This window comes from Nicotiana sylvestris, chromosome 9, assembly GCF_000393655.2.
Source record: "Nicotiana sylvestris chromosome 9, ASM39365v2, whole genome shotgun sequence".
Lineage (NCBI taxonomy): Eukaryota > Viridiplantae > Streptophyta > Magnoliopsida > Solanales > Solanaceae > Nicotiana > Nicotiana sylvestris.
Window position 1 is genome coordinate 184,308,194 of NC_091065.1, and position 21,690 is coordinate 184,329,883.

Sequence of the window (21,690 nt, forward strand, 5' to 3'; positions counted from 1 at the left end):
TTTTTCCTCACTTTACTTGTTGAAAGCATATCCTCAGTCATGTTTTACCTACTTAAATGTTTAAAACTGGTTTTATCACTCCCCTTCTAATTGTGAGGACTGTTTGGGCTGAGTTCCCTAATTTCTATTATTGTGCCCAAGAGGCTGTGAGGTTAATGACTAAGAGAGGTTGAGAACCTAATAGTGAGGATATTATATGTACATATTATGGATCGTGCTGCACGCCGCAATGATACTTATATGGATCGGGCTGCACGCCTCAGCGATATATATTCTGGATCGGGTTGCACGCCATAGCGATATGTATATTGGATCGGGCTATGCGCCGCATCGATATGACGCTTGCGCTGTAGGAGCCCCTCCGGAGTCTCTACACCCCCACTGAGCATAGTCGACTATAAATTATGGATCGGGTTGCACGCCGCAATGATTGCTATGATTTCTATTACTATGAGATATTAATGAGCGCGAGTGCTGAGAGTGAGTATTGAGTGACGAGAGTTGAGTCACGAGTGACTGAGAGGCTGCCCGAGAGGCCATATTCTGAGTGATACCTCGCCCAAGGGGCCCAGTTATGATATTTTTATTGATTTTAATCTTCTTTTAAAATAAGCCTCTATTGAAAAAATTGCTAAGTATATGGTTTCAAGTGTTTAAACTGAAATTTGATGATTTTACGATGAAACTAGTTTTAAACTGTGAAGTTGACCTGTTATCCTATTGTTTTCTTCAGTTATATGATTTTTAACTGCTCGTCACTACTTTTAGACCTTATTTACTTTAGTTACTTACTGAGTTGGCATACTCAAGTTACTTCCTACACCTTGTGTGCAGATCTAGGTGACCGTGCGGTAGAGTGAGGGTCCTCAACATTGTCAACGTTTGCTGGAGACTGCAAGGTAGATGCATGGTGTCGCAACCCTACTTTCTAACTCTTATCCTTGTTTTCCCGCATATTAGACTTGTTATGTATTAAACAGTCAGATTTGTATATTTAGAGGCTAGACTCGTGACACCAGATTATGGGGTTGTGTAGTTTCCTATTATTTGACTTTCACATATTTTCTGTTGCTTTAACGTTTATAATGGAATTTGGTATTTAAAACATGTGTTAGAAAATGGCTTATTGTTAAAGGAAAAAGGGTTGTGATTCATTGATCGGTTGGCTTGCCTAGTAATGAGATAGGTGCCATCACGACTGGTATTTGGGGTCATGATAAGTTGATAGCAGAGCCTAGGTTACATAGGTCTCACGAGTCATGAGTCGATTTCGTAGAGTCTCGCGGATCGGTATGGAAACATTTGTATTTATCCTCGAGAGGCTGTAGAACCTTTAGGAAAATTCTCTATATTCTTGAAATTTTTGTCGTGCGAACTTGTTGATCTGAATACTAAACTTCTGTTATTCTATTCTCTCACAGATGGTAAGGACACGTGCTACCGGGCAGGGTAGATGACCACCAGTTCCACCAGTTGGGGCCACCAGAGGCCGGGGACGCGGTCGAGGCCGTGGTAGGGGCAGAGCAGCTAGGGCAGCACCTGCAGATCCACCAGCTACCCTAGTTCAGGATCAGGTCCCAGTCGTGGATGCTACAGCAGCACCAGCTCAGGCACCAACTGTGCCCATTGTGATTCTAGGCCTTCAGAAGGCTTTAGCTCATATCTTATCAGTGTGTATCGGTTTGGCTCAGGCGGTTTTAGTTACTACGACTGCAGCTACTTCCCAGGCCGGGGGAGGCACCCAGACTCCCGTTGCTCGCACACCTGAGTAGGTTGTGTAGGGACTCCAGACACCGGGGGCACCTTTAGCCCAGTCGGTTGAACCATCTCAGGAGTTTGTAGTACCAGTTATGCCGAACAACAAGCAACGTCGACTTGAGAGGTTTGGTAGACTCCAGCCTCCGACCTTCAGTGGTGCAGAGGGCGAGGATGCCTAGGGTTTCTTGGATAAGTGCTAGAGGATGCTTCGTACAGAGGGGATCCTAGAGACCAGTGGTGTAGCTTTTACTACCTTTCAGTTTTTCGAGGTTGCCTTCACTTGGTGGGAGGCATATGAGAGATGTAGGCCTGTTGGTGCAGCACCCCTTACTTGGAAGCAGTTCTCTGTTCTCCTTTTGGAGAAGTATGTGCCACAGTCTCGCCGAGAGGAGCTGTGCAGACAGTTTGAGCAGTTGCGTCGGGGAGAGATAATTGTGACGCAGTATGAGATGCGGTTCTCTGAGTTAGCTCGTCATGCAGTTTGGTTGGTTCCCATAGATCGATAGAGGATTATGAGGTTTGTTGATGGTCTCACATATCAGCTTCGGATTCTCATGACTAGGGAAAGGGTGACAGGTGCTACTTTCGAGGAGGTTGTTGACATCTCCCGTGAGATTGAGTTGGTTCGCCGCTAAGAGCGAGAGGAGAGGGAGGCCAAGAGGCCTCTAGGATATGGTAGATTTAGTAGTGCTCCTTCGAGGAGTCAGTTCCAGAAGGGCAGAGGTCGCCTATTCAAACAGGCTCATTCAGCTTGCCCAGGGTATCGTGGGGCATCATCGGGTCATGGTTCTCACAGTTCTCATCAGGGCTAGTCATCATTCAGTGTTATCTCAGCCCAGAGTTCGTCTCGTGCTCCATTAGTGTAGGGTTATTCCATGTCAGGTCCTTCTACTAGTCATTCTGGTGCTAGGGGTTCCCTTCAGTCCCCATCTCCAGCACTGGGGAGTTGTTATGAGTGTGGAGAGTTTAGGCATATGAGGAGGCAGTGTCCTCGTCTTCATGATGGTCAATCTCAGTAGAGGGGTCAGCCCTCGACTTCTACTATAGTTACTTCATCACCCTCCCAGCCAGCTAGGGGTGGAGATTAGTTAGTCAGGGGCTGCCCTCGAGGGGGAGGTCGATCAAGTAGTGGTCAGGCCCGTTTCTATGCCCTTCTGGGTAGACCAGATATTGTTTCTTCAAATGCTGTGATTTCAGGTATTGTTTCAATCTGCCACAAAGATGCCTCTGTATTATTTGATCGCGGTTCCACCTTTTCTTATGTGTCATCATACTTTGCCCGTTATCTGGATATTCCCCGTGAGTCTCTTGTTTTACCTGTTCATGTATCTACTCTAATGGGCGACACTATTATTGTAGACCGTGTGTACCGGTCATGTGTGGTGACTATTAGGGGTCTGGAGACCCGTGTAAATCTTTTATTATTATGTATGGTGAATTTCAATATCATTTTGGGCATGGACTGGTTATCTCTGTGTCGTGCTATTCTGGACTGTCATGCTAATACAATCATATTGGCTATACCGGGTGTGCCACGGATTGAGTGGCGAGGTTTGACTGACTATGTTCCTAGTAGAGTGATCTCATTCTTGAAGGCTCCTTATATGGTTGGGAAGGGATGTCTTTCGTATCTAGCCTTTGTAAGGGATGTCGGTGTTGAGACTCCCAGTATTGATTTTGTTCCAGTTGTGAGGGATTTTCCCTATGTGTTTCTTGCAGACCTACCCGGCATGCCACCGGATAGGGACATTGATTTTGGTATTGACCTGGTGTCGGGCACTCAGCCCATTTCTATTCTGCCGTATCGTATGGCACCAGCGGAGTTGGAGGAATTAAAAGAACAGCTTCAGGAGCTCCTTGATAAGGGGTTCATTTGGCCTAGTGTGTCACCTTGGGGTGCGCCGGTTCTATTTGTGAAGAAGAAGGATGGCACTATGAGGATATGCATTGATTATAGGCAATTGAACCAGGTAATAGTTAAGAACAAGTATCCTTTGCCTCGCATTGATGATCTATTCTACCAGCTCCAGGGAGCGAGAGTGTTCTCCAAGATTGATCTTCGTTCAGGTTATCACCAGTTGAAGATCAGGGACTCGAATATTCTTAAGACAGCTTTCAGGACCAGATATGGTCATTATGAGTTCTTGGTGATGTCTTTGGGCTGACCAATGCCCCAGCAGTGTTTGTGTATTTGATTAACAACGTGTTCTGACCTTATCTCGATTCGTTTGTCATAGTCTTCATTGATGATATTCTGGTGTATTCGCGTAGTCAGGAGGAGCACGCGAAGCATTTGAGAGTTGTGTTGCAGAGATTAGGGGAGGAGAAGTTTTATGCAAAATTCTCCAAGTGTAAGTTTTGGCTTAGTTCAGTGGCTTTCTTGGGGCATGTGGTGTCCAGCAAGGGTATTCAGGTTGATCCGAAGAAGATAGAGGCGGTTCAGAGTTGGCCTAGACCATCCTCAGCCATAGAGATTCGCAACTTTCTTGGTTTGGTGGGTTATTATCGCCATTTTGTTCAGGGATTCTCATCTATCGCATCACCCTTGACCAAGTTGACTTAGAAAGGTGCTTCATTTGTATGGTCGGACGAGTGTGAGGAGAGCTTTCAGAAGCTCAAGACAGCTTTGACCACAGCTCCAGTGTTAGTTTTGCCATCAGCTTCAAGCTCATATACCATGTATTGTGATGCTTCGAGAGTTGGCATTGGTTGTGTTTTGATGTAGGAGGGTAGAGTTATTGCTTATGCTTCTCGTCAGTTGAAGCCCCATGAGAAGAACTACCTCGTCCATGACTTGGAGTTGGTTGTCATAGTTCACGCGTTGAAAATTTGGAGGCATTACTTGTATGGAGTATCTTGTGAGGTGTTTACTGATCATCGTAGCCTCCAGCACTTGTTCAAGTAGAAGGATCTTAATTTGAGGCAGTGGAAGTGTTTGGAGTTGCTTAAGGATTATGATATCACTATATGGTACCACCCAGGAAAGACCAATGTGGTGGCCAATGCTTTGAGCCGAAAGGCGATGAGTATGGGGAGTTTGGCATATATTCCAGTTGGGGAGAGACCTCTTGCAGTTGATGTTTAGGCCTTGGTAAATCGGCTCGTGAGATTAGATGTTTCGGAGCCCAGTAGGGTATTGGCTTGTGTGGTTTCTCGGTCTTCCTTATATGATCGCATCAGAGAGCACCAGTATGATGATCCAGACTTGCTTGTCCTTAAGGACAGAGTTCAACATGATGATACTAGAGATGTGACCATTGGTGATAATGGGGTGTTGAGGATGCAAGGCCGGATATGTGTGCCCAATGTGGATGGGCTTTGGGTGTTGATTTTGGAGGAGGCCCATAGCTCACGGTATTCCATTCATCCGGGTGCCAAAAAGATGTATCAGGATCTGAGACAACATTATTGGTGGAGAAGAATGAAGAAAGACATTGTGGGATTTGTAGCTCGGTGTCTCAATTGTTAGTAGGTGAAATATGAGCGTTAGAGACTGGTGGCTTGCTTCAGTAGATGGATATTCCCAAGTGGAAGTGGGAAAGGATCACTATGGACTTTGTTGTTGTACTTCCACAGATTTTGATAAAGCTCGATGCAATTTGGGTGATTGTGGATCGGCTGACCTGTCCGCACACTTCATTCCTGTGTATACTACCTATTCTTTAGAGCGGTTGGCAGAGATCTATATCCGGGAGATTGTTTGTTTTCATGGTGTCCTAGTTTCCATCATTTCAAATAGGGGCACTCAGTTAACTTTGCAGTTTTGGAGGTCTGTGCAGCGAGAGTTGGGTACTCAGGTTGAGTTGAGCATAGCTTTTCACCCTCAGACGGACGGCCAGTCCGAGTGCACTATTCAGATATTGGAGGACATGTTGTGTGCTTGTGTCATTGATTTTGGAGGGTCATGGGATCAGTTTCTACCACTTATAGAGTTTGCTTATAACAACAGCTATCTGTCGAGTATTCAAATGGCTATATATGAAGCTTTGTACGGGAGGCAGTGCAGATCCATAGTTGGTTGGTTCGAGCCTGGTGAGGCTATGCTCTTGGGGACAGACTTGGTGCAGGATGCCTTAGAAAAGGTGAAGGTGATTCAGGAGAGGCTTCGTATAGCGTAGTCGAGACAAAAGAGTTATGCTGAAAGGAAGGTTCGGGATGTGTCCTATATGGTTGGCAAGAAGGTTTTGTTGAAGGTTTCGCCCATGAAGGGTGTTATGAGATTTGGGAAGAAAGGGAAATTGAGTCCCCGGTTCATTGGGCTTTTTGAGGTGCTTCGGAGGATTGGGGAGGTGGCTTATGAGCTCGCTTTGCCACCCAGCTTGTCGAGTGTGCATTCGATGTTTTATGTTTCTATGCTCCGGAAGTATATTGGGGATTTGTCTTATGTTTTGGATTTCAGCACAGTTCAATTGGATGAAGATTTGACTTATGATGTGGATCCAGTAGCTATTTTGGGTCGTCAGGTTCGAAAGTTGAGGACAACGGATATAGCTTCAATGAAAGTGCAGTGGAGAGGTCGGCTCGTGGAGAAGGCTACTTGGGAGACCAAGCGGGAGATGCGGAGCAGATATCCTCACCCATTTGAGGCTTCAGGTATGTTTCTTGACTCGTTCGAGGACGAACGTTTGTTTAAGTTGGGGATGATGTGACGACCTGGCCAGTCGTATCATGAGTTACCACTTCGTTTTCTCCATTTTTGCTTCTTTTTTCTTTGTTTATCTGTGTTATGTGGTATCAGGTTGGTCAGATCGAATCCGAAATGATTTTTGTAAGGTTTGAGACACTTAGTCTCTTTTAAGGAAGTTTAAGTTGGAAAAGTCAACCGAATGTTGACTTATGTGTTAGATGGCTTCGATTTGAGTTCCGATAGTTTGGATAGCTTCGGGAGGTGATTTATAACTTAGGAGCATGATCGGAATGAGTTTCAGAGGTTCGGAGTAGATTTAGGCTTGAATTGGCGAAGTTGATATTTTGGCGATTCCCGGTTGGTAGGCGAGATTTTGATATAGGGGTTGGAATGGAATTCCGAGAGTTGCAGTAGTTCCGTTGAGTCATTTGGGATGTGCGTGCAAAATCTTAGGTCATTCAAACGTTGTTTGGTTGGGTTTTTTATCAAAAGCGGAATTCGGAAGATTTTTGAAAATTTGGCTTGAATCCGATGTGTTTAGGTTGATTCGATGTTGTTCGAGATGTTTTAAAGATTGGTACAAGTTTGAATAAGGTATTAGGATATGTTTGTGCTTTTGGTTGAGGTCACTTTCTGAGGGACAATGTGGAGAAAGGGCTGATCTGTATGAAGTTCTCCAGCACAGAAAATCAAATTGCATATATCTTTATCAAAGCATTGAGTAGGGAACATTTTGAAAGAAACAGGGTGAAGCTGGGGCTTTTGAAGCCCAATTGAGAACTTGATTCCTCATCAATTGGCCATGAAAATTACCTTCAGGTAAAACTAGCTAAATTGTTTTCTACCCAAGTCTAACTCACTTCAATACTGTTGCAGGTAGACACACATGATGACTATAGAAGATGTAGATATAGTGCATAGATGATAAAAGAGGATTGATATTTTCAAAAAAATAGGTCAAGAACCTAGTTCTTGTACCAAAGGTTAGTAGTTTTGTGCATTTTTTAATACACGTCTTGAAAAGGTACAAATATCAACTATCATGTCATTCACCTTTTCAGACCTTGTTGTCACGTCTCTTCACTTCAAATTATTCTATCTCCCTCTGAAATGTTGCATTTCTCCAAGCACAGCTGTCGTTTCAGAACTGGTTCCTATCTCTCTCTTCATATTATTCACTCTTATTAAAACCCTTCTCTTTTCTCCACAAACTATAAGTCCTCCATTAGAACTTCACCAAATAACTCTCTCTCTATCTCTTCAATGGCTGATACAAACTCCAAAATCCGTGCCTCAGTCATCTCTAATACTGAAAAACCCATGGAGTTCTCCGTCCCCAATGAGTCCTCTGTAATTACTCCTGCTCTCATCTCTGAAATCACCCCTAACCCAGATTCCCCGTCTCTCTCCATCCCAGAAACCCCTAAAATTGTTGATCCTTCCTCTCTATCTTCTGAGGTTCCCATTGATCAAATAAAAAGTGGAGAACAGGGTCAAAGTCGTGAGGTCGCAGAGGTTTCCGCCATTGTTGCTACAGATTCCGTGGCGGCCATGGAGCATATTGAGGAAGTAAATGTCGTAACCATATTTGTGGTATCTACTGATGGCGACTTGCATGAGATAATTTCCTAGAGAAGCGATGTACAAGGTATGGGGGAAGAAGGAGCCACGGTGACTGTGTAGTGCTCTGCACTAGCAGAAACTACTGGGCCCTCTCGTGAGGAACCTGACCCCTCTCCGGAGGAAACATGTCAGGGTTCTCACACCCAGGCTAGTTCTATTCCTGCATTTGTTGTTGCGCCCTTGGACATTCAAGTCCTTGAGATGAGGTCTAGTGATGAGGAAGATCTAGACAACCTTGCTCTTGATGCTTTCATAGTCAAGCAAAAGGTGGTGTCCACTCCTATGTCTTCTACTAAGCAACCTACTACCAGGTTGCAAGCAAAGGTACACTATGACTCTGCCCTTCAAAAGAGCAGAAAAAGCAGTAAAACGAATAGGAGAATATTGGTGAAAGACAATGTTATCATATGTGATAGGATTGTTCCACTGGTGGAGGTTGAAGAATAAACAACTGAGGAACCCAGTTCCGTAGTGAGAAGGTTCCAGAAGAAGAAGGAATCTGCTTCCATAGAGAATGTTACAACTCCCAGTTCCAGTTGAAAGATGTTGGGAGTGAGCTCGCCGCTTCTGAAGAGGAGGTGTTAGTCAAGTCTAAGGGAAAAGAAAAATCAAGTAGTGTGAAGTCTGGCAAACGAAAGTCTGAAACCATTAAGGAAAATGGTTCTATGAAAAAGCTGAGGAGTGAAAGTAGTTTTGCTTCAGAACACCTAAGGCACCAAATGGTTCTGATGTGTCATACTTTTGACCCAGCAATCTCTGATATAGCTGGTATGCGTCAAGTTCTTGCAATGGTTGAGTTTCAACGATAGGGGCATCTGTTTCAAATGGATGCACCCAAAGTGTATGAGGATGAGGTTCAAAGCTTTTATGCCAGCCTCTTCCCCGTTGATACCAACCATATCTGTGCCTTGGTGAATAATGTGGACATTGTGTTTGACGTAAGTTTGCTTGGGGATATTCTCAAGGTCCCTATAGATGATGTGTCTAGTGTGAAGGATGCATCTCAGTATAATTTCCGGAATGTTGTGGTAAAGGACAATGCAAACCAAAAAGGGGACCAGATTCACAAGAAGGCATTACTCCCTGTTTATCAGTTGCTATTCGAATTGGTAAACAAAGTTCTGTTGCCTCGTGCTAAGAGGAGGTACATGACCTCTAAGTCTGACCTATTTTTAATGGAGCAACTAGATAGATTTAATCCTGTCAACATGCCTGCTATTATGATCGGACACATGCAAAAAGTAGCAACCTTCAAGGATGGTAATCAAAATCTTCCATACGAGTTTCTGCTTACGCAAGTGTTTAAGTTTTTCAAGGTGCCGTTGGGGCAAGGCAAGGTAGGAACCAAGAAGCAGACTTTCTCACAGACAACATTGGAAGAATGTGAGTGCATAGAGAAGAATGGGGGGATAGTTAGTACATCAACCATCTCACAGCTCATTAATGCTCAAAATAGTGCAACTGAAAAGATTCGAAGGTTGAAGGCTAGGAATGCTATCCTGGAAGGTCAGCAGGCCCATGGGGCTTCGAAGTCAAATGATGAAGTGGCTCGTTTGACAAAAGAGAATGATGATCTCAGGGCACAAGTGGAGAACCTAAAAGCAGAACTGCTCAATGAGCAAAAGTCGGCCAATGCCTGGATATACCTAGTTCTCCAAACTCTTGTTGCAGCTTCCAAGCCCTCTACTCCTAGTACCCCGTAAGTAACCCTTTCAGTGACCAGTTTTTGGATTGTCTCTTTTTAGTTTTTATGACTTGGCAAATGTTTTGTTTCTTTTCTTTTGATGTGGTTGGGATGTAATAGTAATGCTCCCATTTTCAACAGTCCAATTCTGCCTTTACTTTTTAAGCAAAGGCCTATGTTTTATATCTATAAAATCGATCCTCTTTTATTATATCATTACTTGTACTCTCTATTTCTCTTCTCTATCATGTTGTGTGCACATAAGTGGCATGAGTTAGCTAGGCTAGACTTCTTTATGTTGTTTTCCTGCTTGTGTCATTTTAATGATGCCAAAAGGGGGAAGTTTAATTGAATCAGGTATCAAGGGGAAGCATAAAGTCAGGGGAACTTGTGAAGTTCTTGTTACATCATCTGGTGTTCTTTGCTCTAAATACATGGTATCAATGTCTAAGTTTGTCATCATCAAAAGGGGGAAATTGATGAGTTTTCAATGTCTTTGCCTTATGTTTTGATGATCTAACAAACTTACTGTCATGAACCAGATAGGGAACCTGACACACTTGGTACACATTACAAATGAACGGATTCCAGCCTGGACTCCAGCTAATGTGAACTGCTACAATTTTAGAAAATGAAGAAACAAGTTAAGGACCCGATCCCTTATGTTTACTTGACAGCAATACAAAAGTCAACTGTGCACAGCTGGAAAGTGACTGCCACAGAAACAGTGCAAACAGTGTAGCAGTTTTGTAGTCACTTGCCTTTGATCTACCCAGTGCTTACATCATTCAAGTGATGTCATCAAGGGTGTATTAACTAGAGCATTATAACAAAACATCATTTGAACACTTGAGAATTCACTTCAAGCATTCAAGCCTTCTGTAAACAGCGAACTCAATTTTCAAAAGCTTGAAGAACAAAGTTAAATGCTACTATGGACCAGTTCCTAAATCTAGTATTTTGTTGTCGTTATTTAATTTGTAACTTTGTGATTGTTCTTATTGTAATTCCTAAATTGATTAGCTAGAAGCGTTGCTTAGGAACCCCTTTGTAAAACCATAAACTTTCTGAGTTTGTGTTGTGACTAGAGTTAGTCATAAGTTGAAGTCTTTCTAACTAGTGAGTGACAAAGTGGCTTGTAATAAGTGTATCACAAGTTAGTTGAGTTGAAGTCTTTGTAATAGAGCAACTATAAAGTGGCTTGTAATAGAATGTTTACAAGTTAGTGAAGTTGAAATCCTACAAGTGTAGGTCATGGTTTTTGTCACTTTGAGTAGGATTTTTCCACGTATAAATCTCGTGTCTCATTTACTTACTGTTTCATTAATATTATCAGTAGAAAATCATAGAGGACCAGATACTCTATAATTTGGTAGACTCATATAATAGTCACTGTGACACGTGGATCAGTCAAATAGTCAAAGGAACAAAGTTAGCTAAGAGACACGGGCAATAACAGATGTGAGCAAAGGTTGTGGAAGAGGCACGGGCAATTACTCAGAAGATGCAGAGCCCGCACCTATTCAAGACCTTTAAAGCACAAAAATCAAAGGGAATTAAAGGAATGAACCTGGTAGTCTATGATAGACCAGATACAGTATTTAATGCGTATTAAATACTAAAAATGTTAGAGAATATTTGTTTAATATCTGATTGTGTAACATATTATTAAATGACATCCATTACTCATTATTGCCTCATTATAGCTTAAGGCAAGGCTTCTAGTCTCAAAAAAGCTATAAAAAGGGAAAGAACCAACAATTGTACAACACAGAGAAGATTCTTGGAATATACTGATTTACTTTGCTTTCTTCTACTCATCTTATTATTGTTGAAAGCCAATTTCTACATTCTTTCGATTATCAGTAACCCGTGTTCTTCTAAATTCAAGCTTTGACTAAAATTCTATTTTTTGGTTAAACAAATAGGTTCTGTTACCGAGAATCTGATAATCTATGTTCTTTTCACCTAACCTTCCTTGTTGCATCAACTATGTCGACTAACAATGTCAATACTCAAGGAAACCAAGAGAACCAACAAATTCAGGGGGATCTACAAAATATCAACATTGAAGTTCCTGCTCCGCAAGACTCTCCACGACAATCTCGCGAGGGTTCTCCTGATGAATCTCAAACAAACGAGTATGCTCAATTTCAAAACATGGAAACCGCTGATGAAGCTTTGCAGAAATTAATTACTGCTCAGGTCAACAGAGTCGTTGCGGCACTTGTTAACCGGTTACCTGTTGCAACACCCGCACCTACTCAAAATAATAACACTATAGAAAACCCTCGTTCCGGGCTCGTTAACTCAGGCAGTGGTGGAACCCCCAATAACTCACAGGAGGGAGAACCAGGTAATGCAATGTAAACTTTAGTACTAACCTTGCAGAAACAGCTCAAGGAGCAAAGTGAACGCATAGAGCAGATACTTGGGGTGCCACCTATAATAAAGGGGGTAGACATGGATAGGTATTCACAACAACCCTGGAAGCCAAGTGTTGCTCCGCTACCAATCCCAAAAAAGTTCAAAATGCCTGATATTCCAAAGTATGATGGAACAACAGACCCACGAGACCACGTGACTGCCTTCACAACGAGTGTAAAGGGCAACGATTTGACTAAGTAGGAGATTGAATCGGTTCTAGTCAAGATATTTGGTGAAACACTCACCAAAGGAGAACTAACATGGTATTATCTTCTACCTGAAAATTCTATAAATTTTTTTATTGAGCTTGCAGATTCTTTTACAAAGCACACTCGGGAGCTCAAAAAGTGGAAAAAAGAATGGAGGATATTTTCAAAATCAAGCAGGGAGATTCAGAATTGCTTAGAGAGTTCGTGGACAGATTTCAACGTGAAAGAATGACATTGCCGCATGTACCTGACAACTGGGCAGCTATAGACTTTACAAGTAATTTGAATGAAAAAAGTTCGGAAGCTACGAGGAGGCTCAAGGAAAGCCTTCGTGAATTCCCAGCTACAACGTGGAATGATGTTTACAACAGGTATAGTACGAAGTTGAGGATTAAGGAAGATATTGTGCCACGTCTCAAAAAGAAGAAAATATACGTCAGAGACGGGCAGAGACCGACAAAAGGTCCGGTAAAAACAGGTACGAGCCTTATATGGGACCTGCGGGAAAAGACTCACGATCAAAACAGGATGACCAAAGGCACGATCGCAAACCAAGGAACAGAGAAGCAGGTTCCTCATCGAGATTCAGGAACGAGCGAAACCATTATGAGTCAGTGGACGATGATAGAAGTTTAAAAGCGAGGTTTGGAGGTTACAGCTTTAACGTTAGCACTTCTGAGCTTGTAGCCATTTTGAGAAGTATGGGAGATAAGGTTCGATGGCCAAAGGAAATGAGGTCGAATCCAAACAGGCACAACCCTGATCATTGGTGCGAGTTCCATAATGACCATGGACATAAAACAGCATATTGTAGATTTTTACAAAGTGAGGTTGATCATTTATTAACACAAGTATATCTCACCAAGTTATTCAATGAGAAAGGCAAGCAAGCTTATATGAAAAACAGGCAGGAGCCTCAAAATCCCCCGTCTCCCAAAAGAACTATTAATGTTAAAAGTGGGGGTGAAGGCATCAATGGTGTATCATATACTGCAGCCAACAAAGTTTCCAAAGTAACTATTACCCAAGGGAAACGGGTGAGGAAGGTTCTAGAAGAAGACAATATTACATTCAATGATGCAGATGTTGACGGCGTATTAACCCCTCATAACGATGCACTGGTAATATCTCTAATTGTTTTTTATACTAATGTGAAACGAGTTTTAATTGATCCAGGTAGTTCCGTAAACATTATTTTTCTAAGAGTATTACGTGAGATGCAAGTTGAAGAGAAAATAATACCAAAGGCGCATACTCTATCTGGATTTGATAATTCTAGTGTCGTCACAAAAGGAAAGGTAACACTCACCACATTTGCTGAAGGGATCGCGAAGGATACAAAGTTTCAAGTAGTAGAGATGGAAATGGCTTACAACATGATTCTTGGGAGACCGTAGATCCACGAAATGGATGTTGTTCCTTCAACATTGCATCATGTTATTAAGTTTCCTTCGCCATGGGGAATCTGTCAAATTCGTGGGGATCAACATCCATCCAGGGCTATCAACTCCGTTGCAGGCACGAGCACGAGAAGTGAAGGTAAGTAGAAATCACAGAAGGCAGTTGAGGACACAATGCAAACCTCAACTGAACAAGGACAGACAAATGTAGATTCAAGGCCTAACACTATACAAGAACCAGAAGTGAATGAAAATATCAAAACAACGATAGAGTAATTAGAGCCTGTCGTGTTATATGCTCAATGGCCTGATAAAAAAGTCTATGTTGGGGCTAATCTTGACCAAGGAATGAAAGGTAAGTTAATTGAATTTTTGAAAAATAACATGGATTGCTTTGCTTGGTCCCATTCAGACTGTCACGACCCAAACAGATGGGCCGGGACGGGTACCCGGTACCTTACTCAACTGAGTACCAACGTAACGTATCTTTCTTAATACATCATCATATACACATACATACGGGCCTAATAGGCCAACATGATCCTTTATAAACTTAAAACATAGGCCGACAAGGCCGTACAATCTTTTATGTACACGACATATGTCTACAAGCCTCTAAGAATACATAAATGTCATAAGGGTCGGGACAGAGTCCCGCCATACCAAACAATACACGTCTAAATCATACTAACCAAACGAGCAACTCCGAAGCAAATGGAGAGCACCAACATCCTTCGCTGAGCTGATAGCCTACTTGGAGGGCTCTCGACCTGTCTATCGGGACCTGCGGGCATGAAACGCAGCGTCCCCAGGAAAAAGGGAAGTCAGTACGAATAATGTACCGAGTATGTAAGGCACATAAATAAATACATAGGAGACATGGAAGACATATGGAGTACATGACTCAACCCGTACGTCTGAATAACTTTGTAAATCATAAATTACTTTCAGCGTCATGCATATGCGTATGAATGTCATGTCGTGCATAGGTATATGTTTCATAACATCATCAGCCTCTGAGGGCATCCCATCATATCATATCGGCCACTGTGGGCAAAATCATCATCGTATACCAGCTGATCAGGTGGTGGTGCGTATATAACGCCATAACCTTTCCCATATCCCATATACATATATATACATACATATATACGCGTATATAATGCCGTTTGAATACATACATACATACATACATACATATATATATATATATATATATATATACGTATATAACGCCATTTGAATACATACCCATATATGCATATATAACGCCGTTTAAATCATATTTCAGCCACTGTGGGCAACATCATCATCATATACCAGCTGATCAGGTGGTGGTGCGTATATAACACCATAACCTTTTACCATATCCAATATACATATATTTACATATATACACGTATATAACGTCATCTGGTCATGGGTCAGTGCACATGAATGCAGTGCATAAAAAGTACGTCAATAAAATTATTCGGAATGTCATAAGACCATTTTTCCCTCTGAGTAATATCATAAAGTAAACTCTTTTCAACTTTCATATTTTTCTAAGACCCATGAACAGATGATAAAATATTATGACACATGAAAATTAAAGAACATAGATATTTCTATTACTTCTATGAGTAGAGTCACTTATGGAATTTGTGCATTTGCACGTTTCGTTCATATCGTATGGATCATGCCAAAAGAAAGAAGGGATAGCCTTAACATACCTGGAGTAGGAAAAACTTCGTACGATATTCTTGAGAAAGATTGTACCATGCTCTCTCTAAATTATGTGCTGTAGCGTTATGAAATTCATATCATATAAATTCTATTTATGAGAATTCCTCCGTTAGAGTAACAATGTTGCTGAGATTGTATGCGTTTTTGAGAATTCCTCCGTTAGCATTATGAAACATCAAAGTTATTAAATAAGAAAACATACAAGCAAATGAGATTGTATGCGTTTCTTTTCAAACCTTTCCTTTCTAAGCCATTTAGTTAATTTCTTGGAAAAACAATCCATCCTTACATGACAATGGTCATTATATTTAGAGTAGCTTTAACTCTCTCTTCTTTTTTTTTGCTGATCTTAAATTGCACTTCAAAATAAGACATAAACCAAGGGTTATCCAAAATACCCTTACGTGGCAACTTGAGTCTCTTGACTCATCATGCACCTTTATGCCACTTGCTTGGCTTAATGCCATGTGGCAGCCCCAAAATATTCTTATCCACTTATTAGTTAATCGAGTAATGTTCCGTTACCCGGTAATTAATCAATTACCCGTATAATTTAAAAATTATCTCAACTTAGTTAAATACTACTCTCTTTTAACATGCCTTGAATACCTTACTATCATGGCATTGTAGTACTTTGTATGGCACTAGTCCATAAATACCGGGTTTTTTAGCTCGTGCCATATTTTATCCCAAAATGCCAAACTCTGACCAAATTCATTTTTCTTAGACTTTCTCCCCCTTTCACCTTCATGAATTTACTAATCACTTGTGAAATAGCATTATCCTTATAATCTCCAAATAATATTTTCCTTGGACTGATGTCAATTACCTTACGACAAATTTAACACAAAATACTACAGGGTGCAACATCATCGTAACTTATTACTGCAGGATGTAATATTGACGTAATATTGCGGGGTGTAACATTATTCCCCCCTTTGGAACATTCGTCCTCGAATGTTGACTGATGTTTTTATCATTTTTCGTAAGTTATAGCTCTTGTGAATACTTTAATACTCTTCTTGCCATTTAAGCAGTTGCTCTGGGAATAAATCCAAAGTCTAGGGTATTCCCCTCTTTACTCTTTTTTCCTTTTTCCTTTTATCTTTTATTCAATCTGTAGGTCTTACTTTGTATATACAAGGCTTAATAGGATACCTCTTTGGGCCTATATAGGTATACTGAAGTCCTTTGCTCGATACTTTGTATAACTTGTGAATATGGCCATATCATATTTCATAGATCTAATTATCCATTCATATGACTTTACTGCATTACATGGTTTATACTATACGATAATTTTTTTTACTTCAATCTACCTCTACTGAGGTATGCTTACCAAGCTCCCAGTTACTTTTATTGCCTATCCTTTGGGTATAAATCTCAGTCCTTCAATGCTCCTTCATTACCGTTCGTCTTAAAAATGGCGGCTTAATCTCATCTGATACATTGTAACTTCTATCCATCCATTGTTGATTCACCTCAATATTAATCTACAATATACCACTGATAACTTGAAACTTCTTATGTCATACCTTGCCACTAGGGCTTACGTTCCATAGAGGAATATTTGAAGTGATTTTCCTGATCCACTCAAGGGTGATACTATACTTCAATCACCATATTTTATAGCATTCCAATGTGATTCACTTATGTGGGTACTTTAATCTCGTACAATCCATGAAATCCTCTTCAAATCATTACTCACTTGAAGGCCTAAACGCCATCCTTTATCCTTCACAATTACACAGTCATTGTATTATCAGGGCAGCATTCCATCTTTTTTAAATACTACTAGTCTTGGACTCCTTTGAGTTCATTCAGGCTATACCGAGCTTTCTATAACTTAGAGAAACCATCAACTCTTTTTGTTTTCATGGGCTCAATCCCGAGGGCTTATCTATTCTCGTCACCTTCTCACTCGCATTTTCTTATCCTTACTCCTGTCTTCTAAAACCTTCTCGCTCTATCATACTTTAGCTTGCAACCTATACATATCCATTTATAATACTTGCAACCTTTCTTCAACATGCTTGCACCATAGATTTTTTTGTGTTATTCCGAAACATCAAGTGAGACATCTCATCGTCTCTAACTCTTCTATTCTCATTTAACTGCACCTCTCGGTACGTAGAAACCATAGCCTAGAAGATATGCCACTAACAATGGCGCTATCATTCCTGGATATTGAATCCTCATGCTTATAACCTTCTATCCAAAGTATGGACTATTCACAGTTTTCTGCATTTGAGTATCTTGTACGTTGTTCACTTCTACCTTACTTGCTTAAAATCTCATATCATATCTTCTATCTCTTTCATAACCTCCCTTCCACCTAGGTGTAATTCACATCCATTACTTGAAGCTTTATTATAATACTTGCACCTCTGGTACATACACAATCCGGTGGGAGCTTCATACTGTCTTCCTATGAGGCTGGTACTTCTTCTAACTGGCTTCCTTATCGAGCCATTATAGATTATGGTCGTTATGATTTCTCTAGAACATCTGATATTAAGAGTGATTGTGTCATGTTCTCAAGCACAACTTCTATAATTTTTCTACGTCCATAATTGGGTGATGTAATTCTTTAGCATCCTCTTCCTTTCGATCAGCCTTCATGTAGGCTTAAGCTATTTTCCGATTTATGGCTCATGGTATCAGTTATTACCTTAGCCTTTCATGGGTGTTACAGAATATACATCCATGATACAATCTTTCATGTAATATCTATCCATGATATAATCCTCTAACAATTCAATCATGTGTCTACGCCATGGGCTCAATTCTTCTTTTTAACTTATATCGGAGTCTTCTGTGGCTGTATGATTGTCAACAAATATGTTGCCTAGATAATGCTCCAGAATCTTGAGTGTATCCATAATGTACTAGCTCTGGATCATTGATCGAATAATTCTTTTGTTCCATCTTAGCTTTCTTTCAATGTAAGCTATTACTTTTCCTGGTCTTTCTGCTCCTGGTTTCATCCATACTTAGCTTATCTTAGTGCCCACACTTACCAGAGTTTTCGTACAACTCATATGATCTTGAATATTACTTTTAATTCATACTTCCCATTCATTAGCCACGTTAAGTTCCATTTTCCTTTGGAATGCTTACAATGTTATTACGAGATTGTTGTTACACGACCATTTCCTCTTTAGGTCGTTGTGCTTAGGTTGAAGCCTTCTTTCTTATCTCTTCAGCTAGTCTTTTGTTGTAGTATTTAGGGAAAACCCTTGACTCTCGTAAAGTTGTGAGCTTATTACGAACCTTTTTGATGTCCTTACTTGTTATAATCATCTATAGTTGCTTACTTCCATGTTATTGTGCTTGTATGGTTGCTTCTGAATTGATATTTTGACTGCCTTCCCAGTGGCACTTTCTTTTATCCCCGTAACACACATACGATATATTTAACTACCCGATCTCTTGTTTGAATATATCTCAAGTATTATAATGATATTCTCCGAGGCTAAATTCTCCATGTTGGGTTCTACTATGTTTATCTTACACGATCTGATGACTCATCTGTAACCTCCTGTTTAGCCATAATTGAGATCTTCCTGACTAATTGCTAACTATTCGTTGGCCCATTCTCAAAGTAATATTCCTCGTAAGCTTTCTTGAGTTATTTACTTTGTTTTAACTTACGTCTCGCACTAGCTCCTTATTTATTAATAACAGCTCGGGTAGGAACCTTTACTTCCTCTTCTTGATGTCGTGCTTGCACAATATTCTTGAATTGTAGTGTACCTGTAAGATTTGGATAAGTGCCATCTCATTCCTCTTTCATTTATCGCATTCTTCCTTTATCATTCCATAGTCACTAGAACCACTTAATTCTGACTTAATATCACATCACTCCATATTCCCCCTTTAGGGATGTAATAAAAGTTGAAGCCACGAGGATCTACCAATAGATGTTTTTTCTCTTTATCTTTGGCATCGTTTTTCAACATCAATGATCCTTACTCGCCTCGCGGTAATCCTTCTATACCAAGGATGACAAATTCCCTTACTCGCGAGGGTGACACTTAGCGTAACTGGAACATACAGTCTCTTAAGCTTAACTTTGTTCACATTGCTTGCTCTAGGGAAGCATCTCCCTGAATGACCATTCTCCGAATTCATCATGAATCTCCTTCTGTGGTCCATTCAATTACTGCCGGAACGAAATCTAAAATTACCATGATGCCGAGTACTTTCAAATCATTCGGTCCCTAGTTCATAATTTATTTATCTTGTTTACCAGCTCATACTGATTTCTATTACTATAGGGAATAACTCTCCCCTCTAGTAGTCGCGTTGGAGTCACGGACTTATTTCTCGAAATGAGGATATAACCTTATGGCCTATATTCTTTTGTTGTCTTAAGGCCCATCACCTTTCGTCTCTTCCTTCATTTGATTATAGGTTTTGTAACAATCTACCGTTTTCATCCATGTATCACACCTTATTCATAATGCTTCCTTATCTCTCTTCTCATTATTCTTCTAATATTTCTGCATATCCCTTTTCTTGTGAAATCTTCAATACGACATTCTTTTGCTAGTGGCTCTTCAAGTTTCTTAACGTTCTCGCTTTACTAGGGACGCGAGCCACACTAAGGTAATATTTATCCCTTCAAGGCTTATAGTGCGTGTCTTTGTAGTACTCATATCTGGCTGCACTATTTTAGAGTGTACCATCTGGGTGTCTCACAAGGAGATCTACTAGCACACTTGCAATATCCTTCGGAAATATCAACTAACACAATCAATTCATCTATCATATCTTCTTATACTATTTTTGTTAACCCTCATAGGGCGTATCTGGAAGGGGTGCGACCAATTGTATATACCTCTGTTACTATTGACTATAACTCAAAAGGCTTATGTTCCTCTGCCTCAATTACAAACGTTGTTAGCCTTCATTAATTGGGTGCCTCGTACCCTTCTTCATATTGCTTCTTTTTCTTGTTGAAACCTGTATTTATCTTCTTAATCTCCCATTGTCTTTTACCATAAAGATAGATAGATATTATTGCCTTAAGGCTTCTTATCAAGAAGCTTGTACCTTTCAGTACACCCATGATCTGCTAAAGACCTCACATTTACTTATCATAGGCATCATACAAAAATCCAAATCCTCTGACTCAGCTTTTCCACAACAATCTCTCCTTCCAACCCTCTTTCGGGAAGTAGGCATCGTCTTATTACGAATAAAATAGAATTTCGGAACTTGGATTCTCATAAGTGAGCTCTACCACACGATCTAGAGTAAGAAGAAAGACTGACAGTCCTAAATGTCCTGTAGCCTCCTGCTTATAAGTGTGGTGCACTACACACCCATAAACAAGACTCTACTAGACACGGCTTGTAGACATCCCTAGGAAAGAACTGCTCTGATACCACTTTTGTCACGACCCAAACCGATGGGCCGGGATGGGTACCCGGTACCTTACTCAACTGAGTACCAACGTAACGTATCTTTCTTAATACATCATCATATATACATACATACGGGCCTAATAGGCCAACATGATCCTTTATAAACTTAAAACATAGGCCGACAAGGCCGTACAATCTTTTATGTACACGACATATGTCTACAAGCCTCTAAGAATACATAAATGTCATAAGGGTCGGGACAGAGTCCCGCCATACCAAACAATACACGTCTAAATCATACTAACCAAACGAGCAACTCCGAAGCAAATGGAGAGCACCAACATCCTTCGCTGAGCTGATAGCCTACTTGGAGGGCTCTCGACCTGTCTATCGGGACCTGCGGGCATGAAACGCAACGTCCCCAGGAAAAAGGGAAGTCAGTACGAATAATGTACCGAGTATATAAGGCACATAAATAAATACATAGGAGACATGGAAGACATATGGAGTACATGACTCAACCCGTACGTCTGAATAACTTTGTAAATCATAAATTACTTTCAGCGTCATGCATATGCGTATGAATGTCATGTCGTGCATAGGTATATGTTTCATAACATCATCAGCCTCTGAGGGCATCCCATCATATCATATCGGCCACTGTGGGCAAAATCATCATCGTATACCAGCTGATCAGGTGGTGGTGCGTATATAACGCCATAACCTTTCCCATATCCCATATACATATATATACATACATATATACGCGTATATAACGCCGTTTGAATACATACATATATATGCGTATATAACGCCATTTGAATACATATATATGCGTATATAACGCCATTTGAATACATACCCA

The 21,690-nt window shown here is 40.7% G+C and overlaps 1 protein-coding gene across 1 annotated transcript; it reads left to right on the plus strand.

Annotated features, from left to right (window-relative positions):
- Nucleotides 1–12,819: 12,819 nt before the first annotated feature.
- LOC138878699 (uncharacterized) lies at nucleotides 12,820–13,725 on the plus strand. The gene has a single exon (XM_070158384.1). It carries the CDS (start codon nucleotides 12,820–12,822, stop codon nucleotides 13,723–13,725), a length of 906 nt encoding a protein of 301 aa, XP_070014485.1.
- The last annotated feature ends 7,965 nt before the right edge of the window (nucleotides 13,726–21,690 follow it).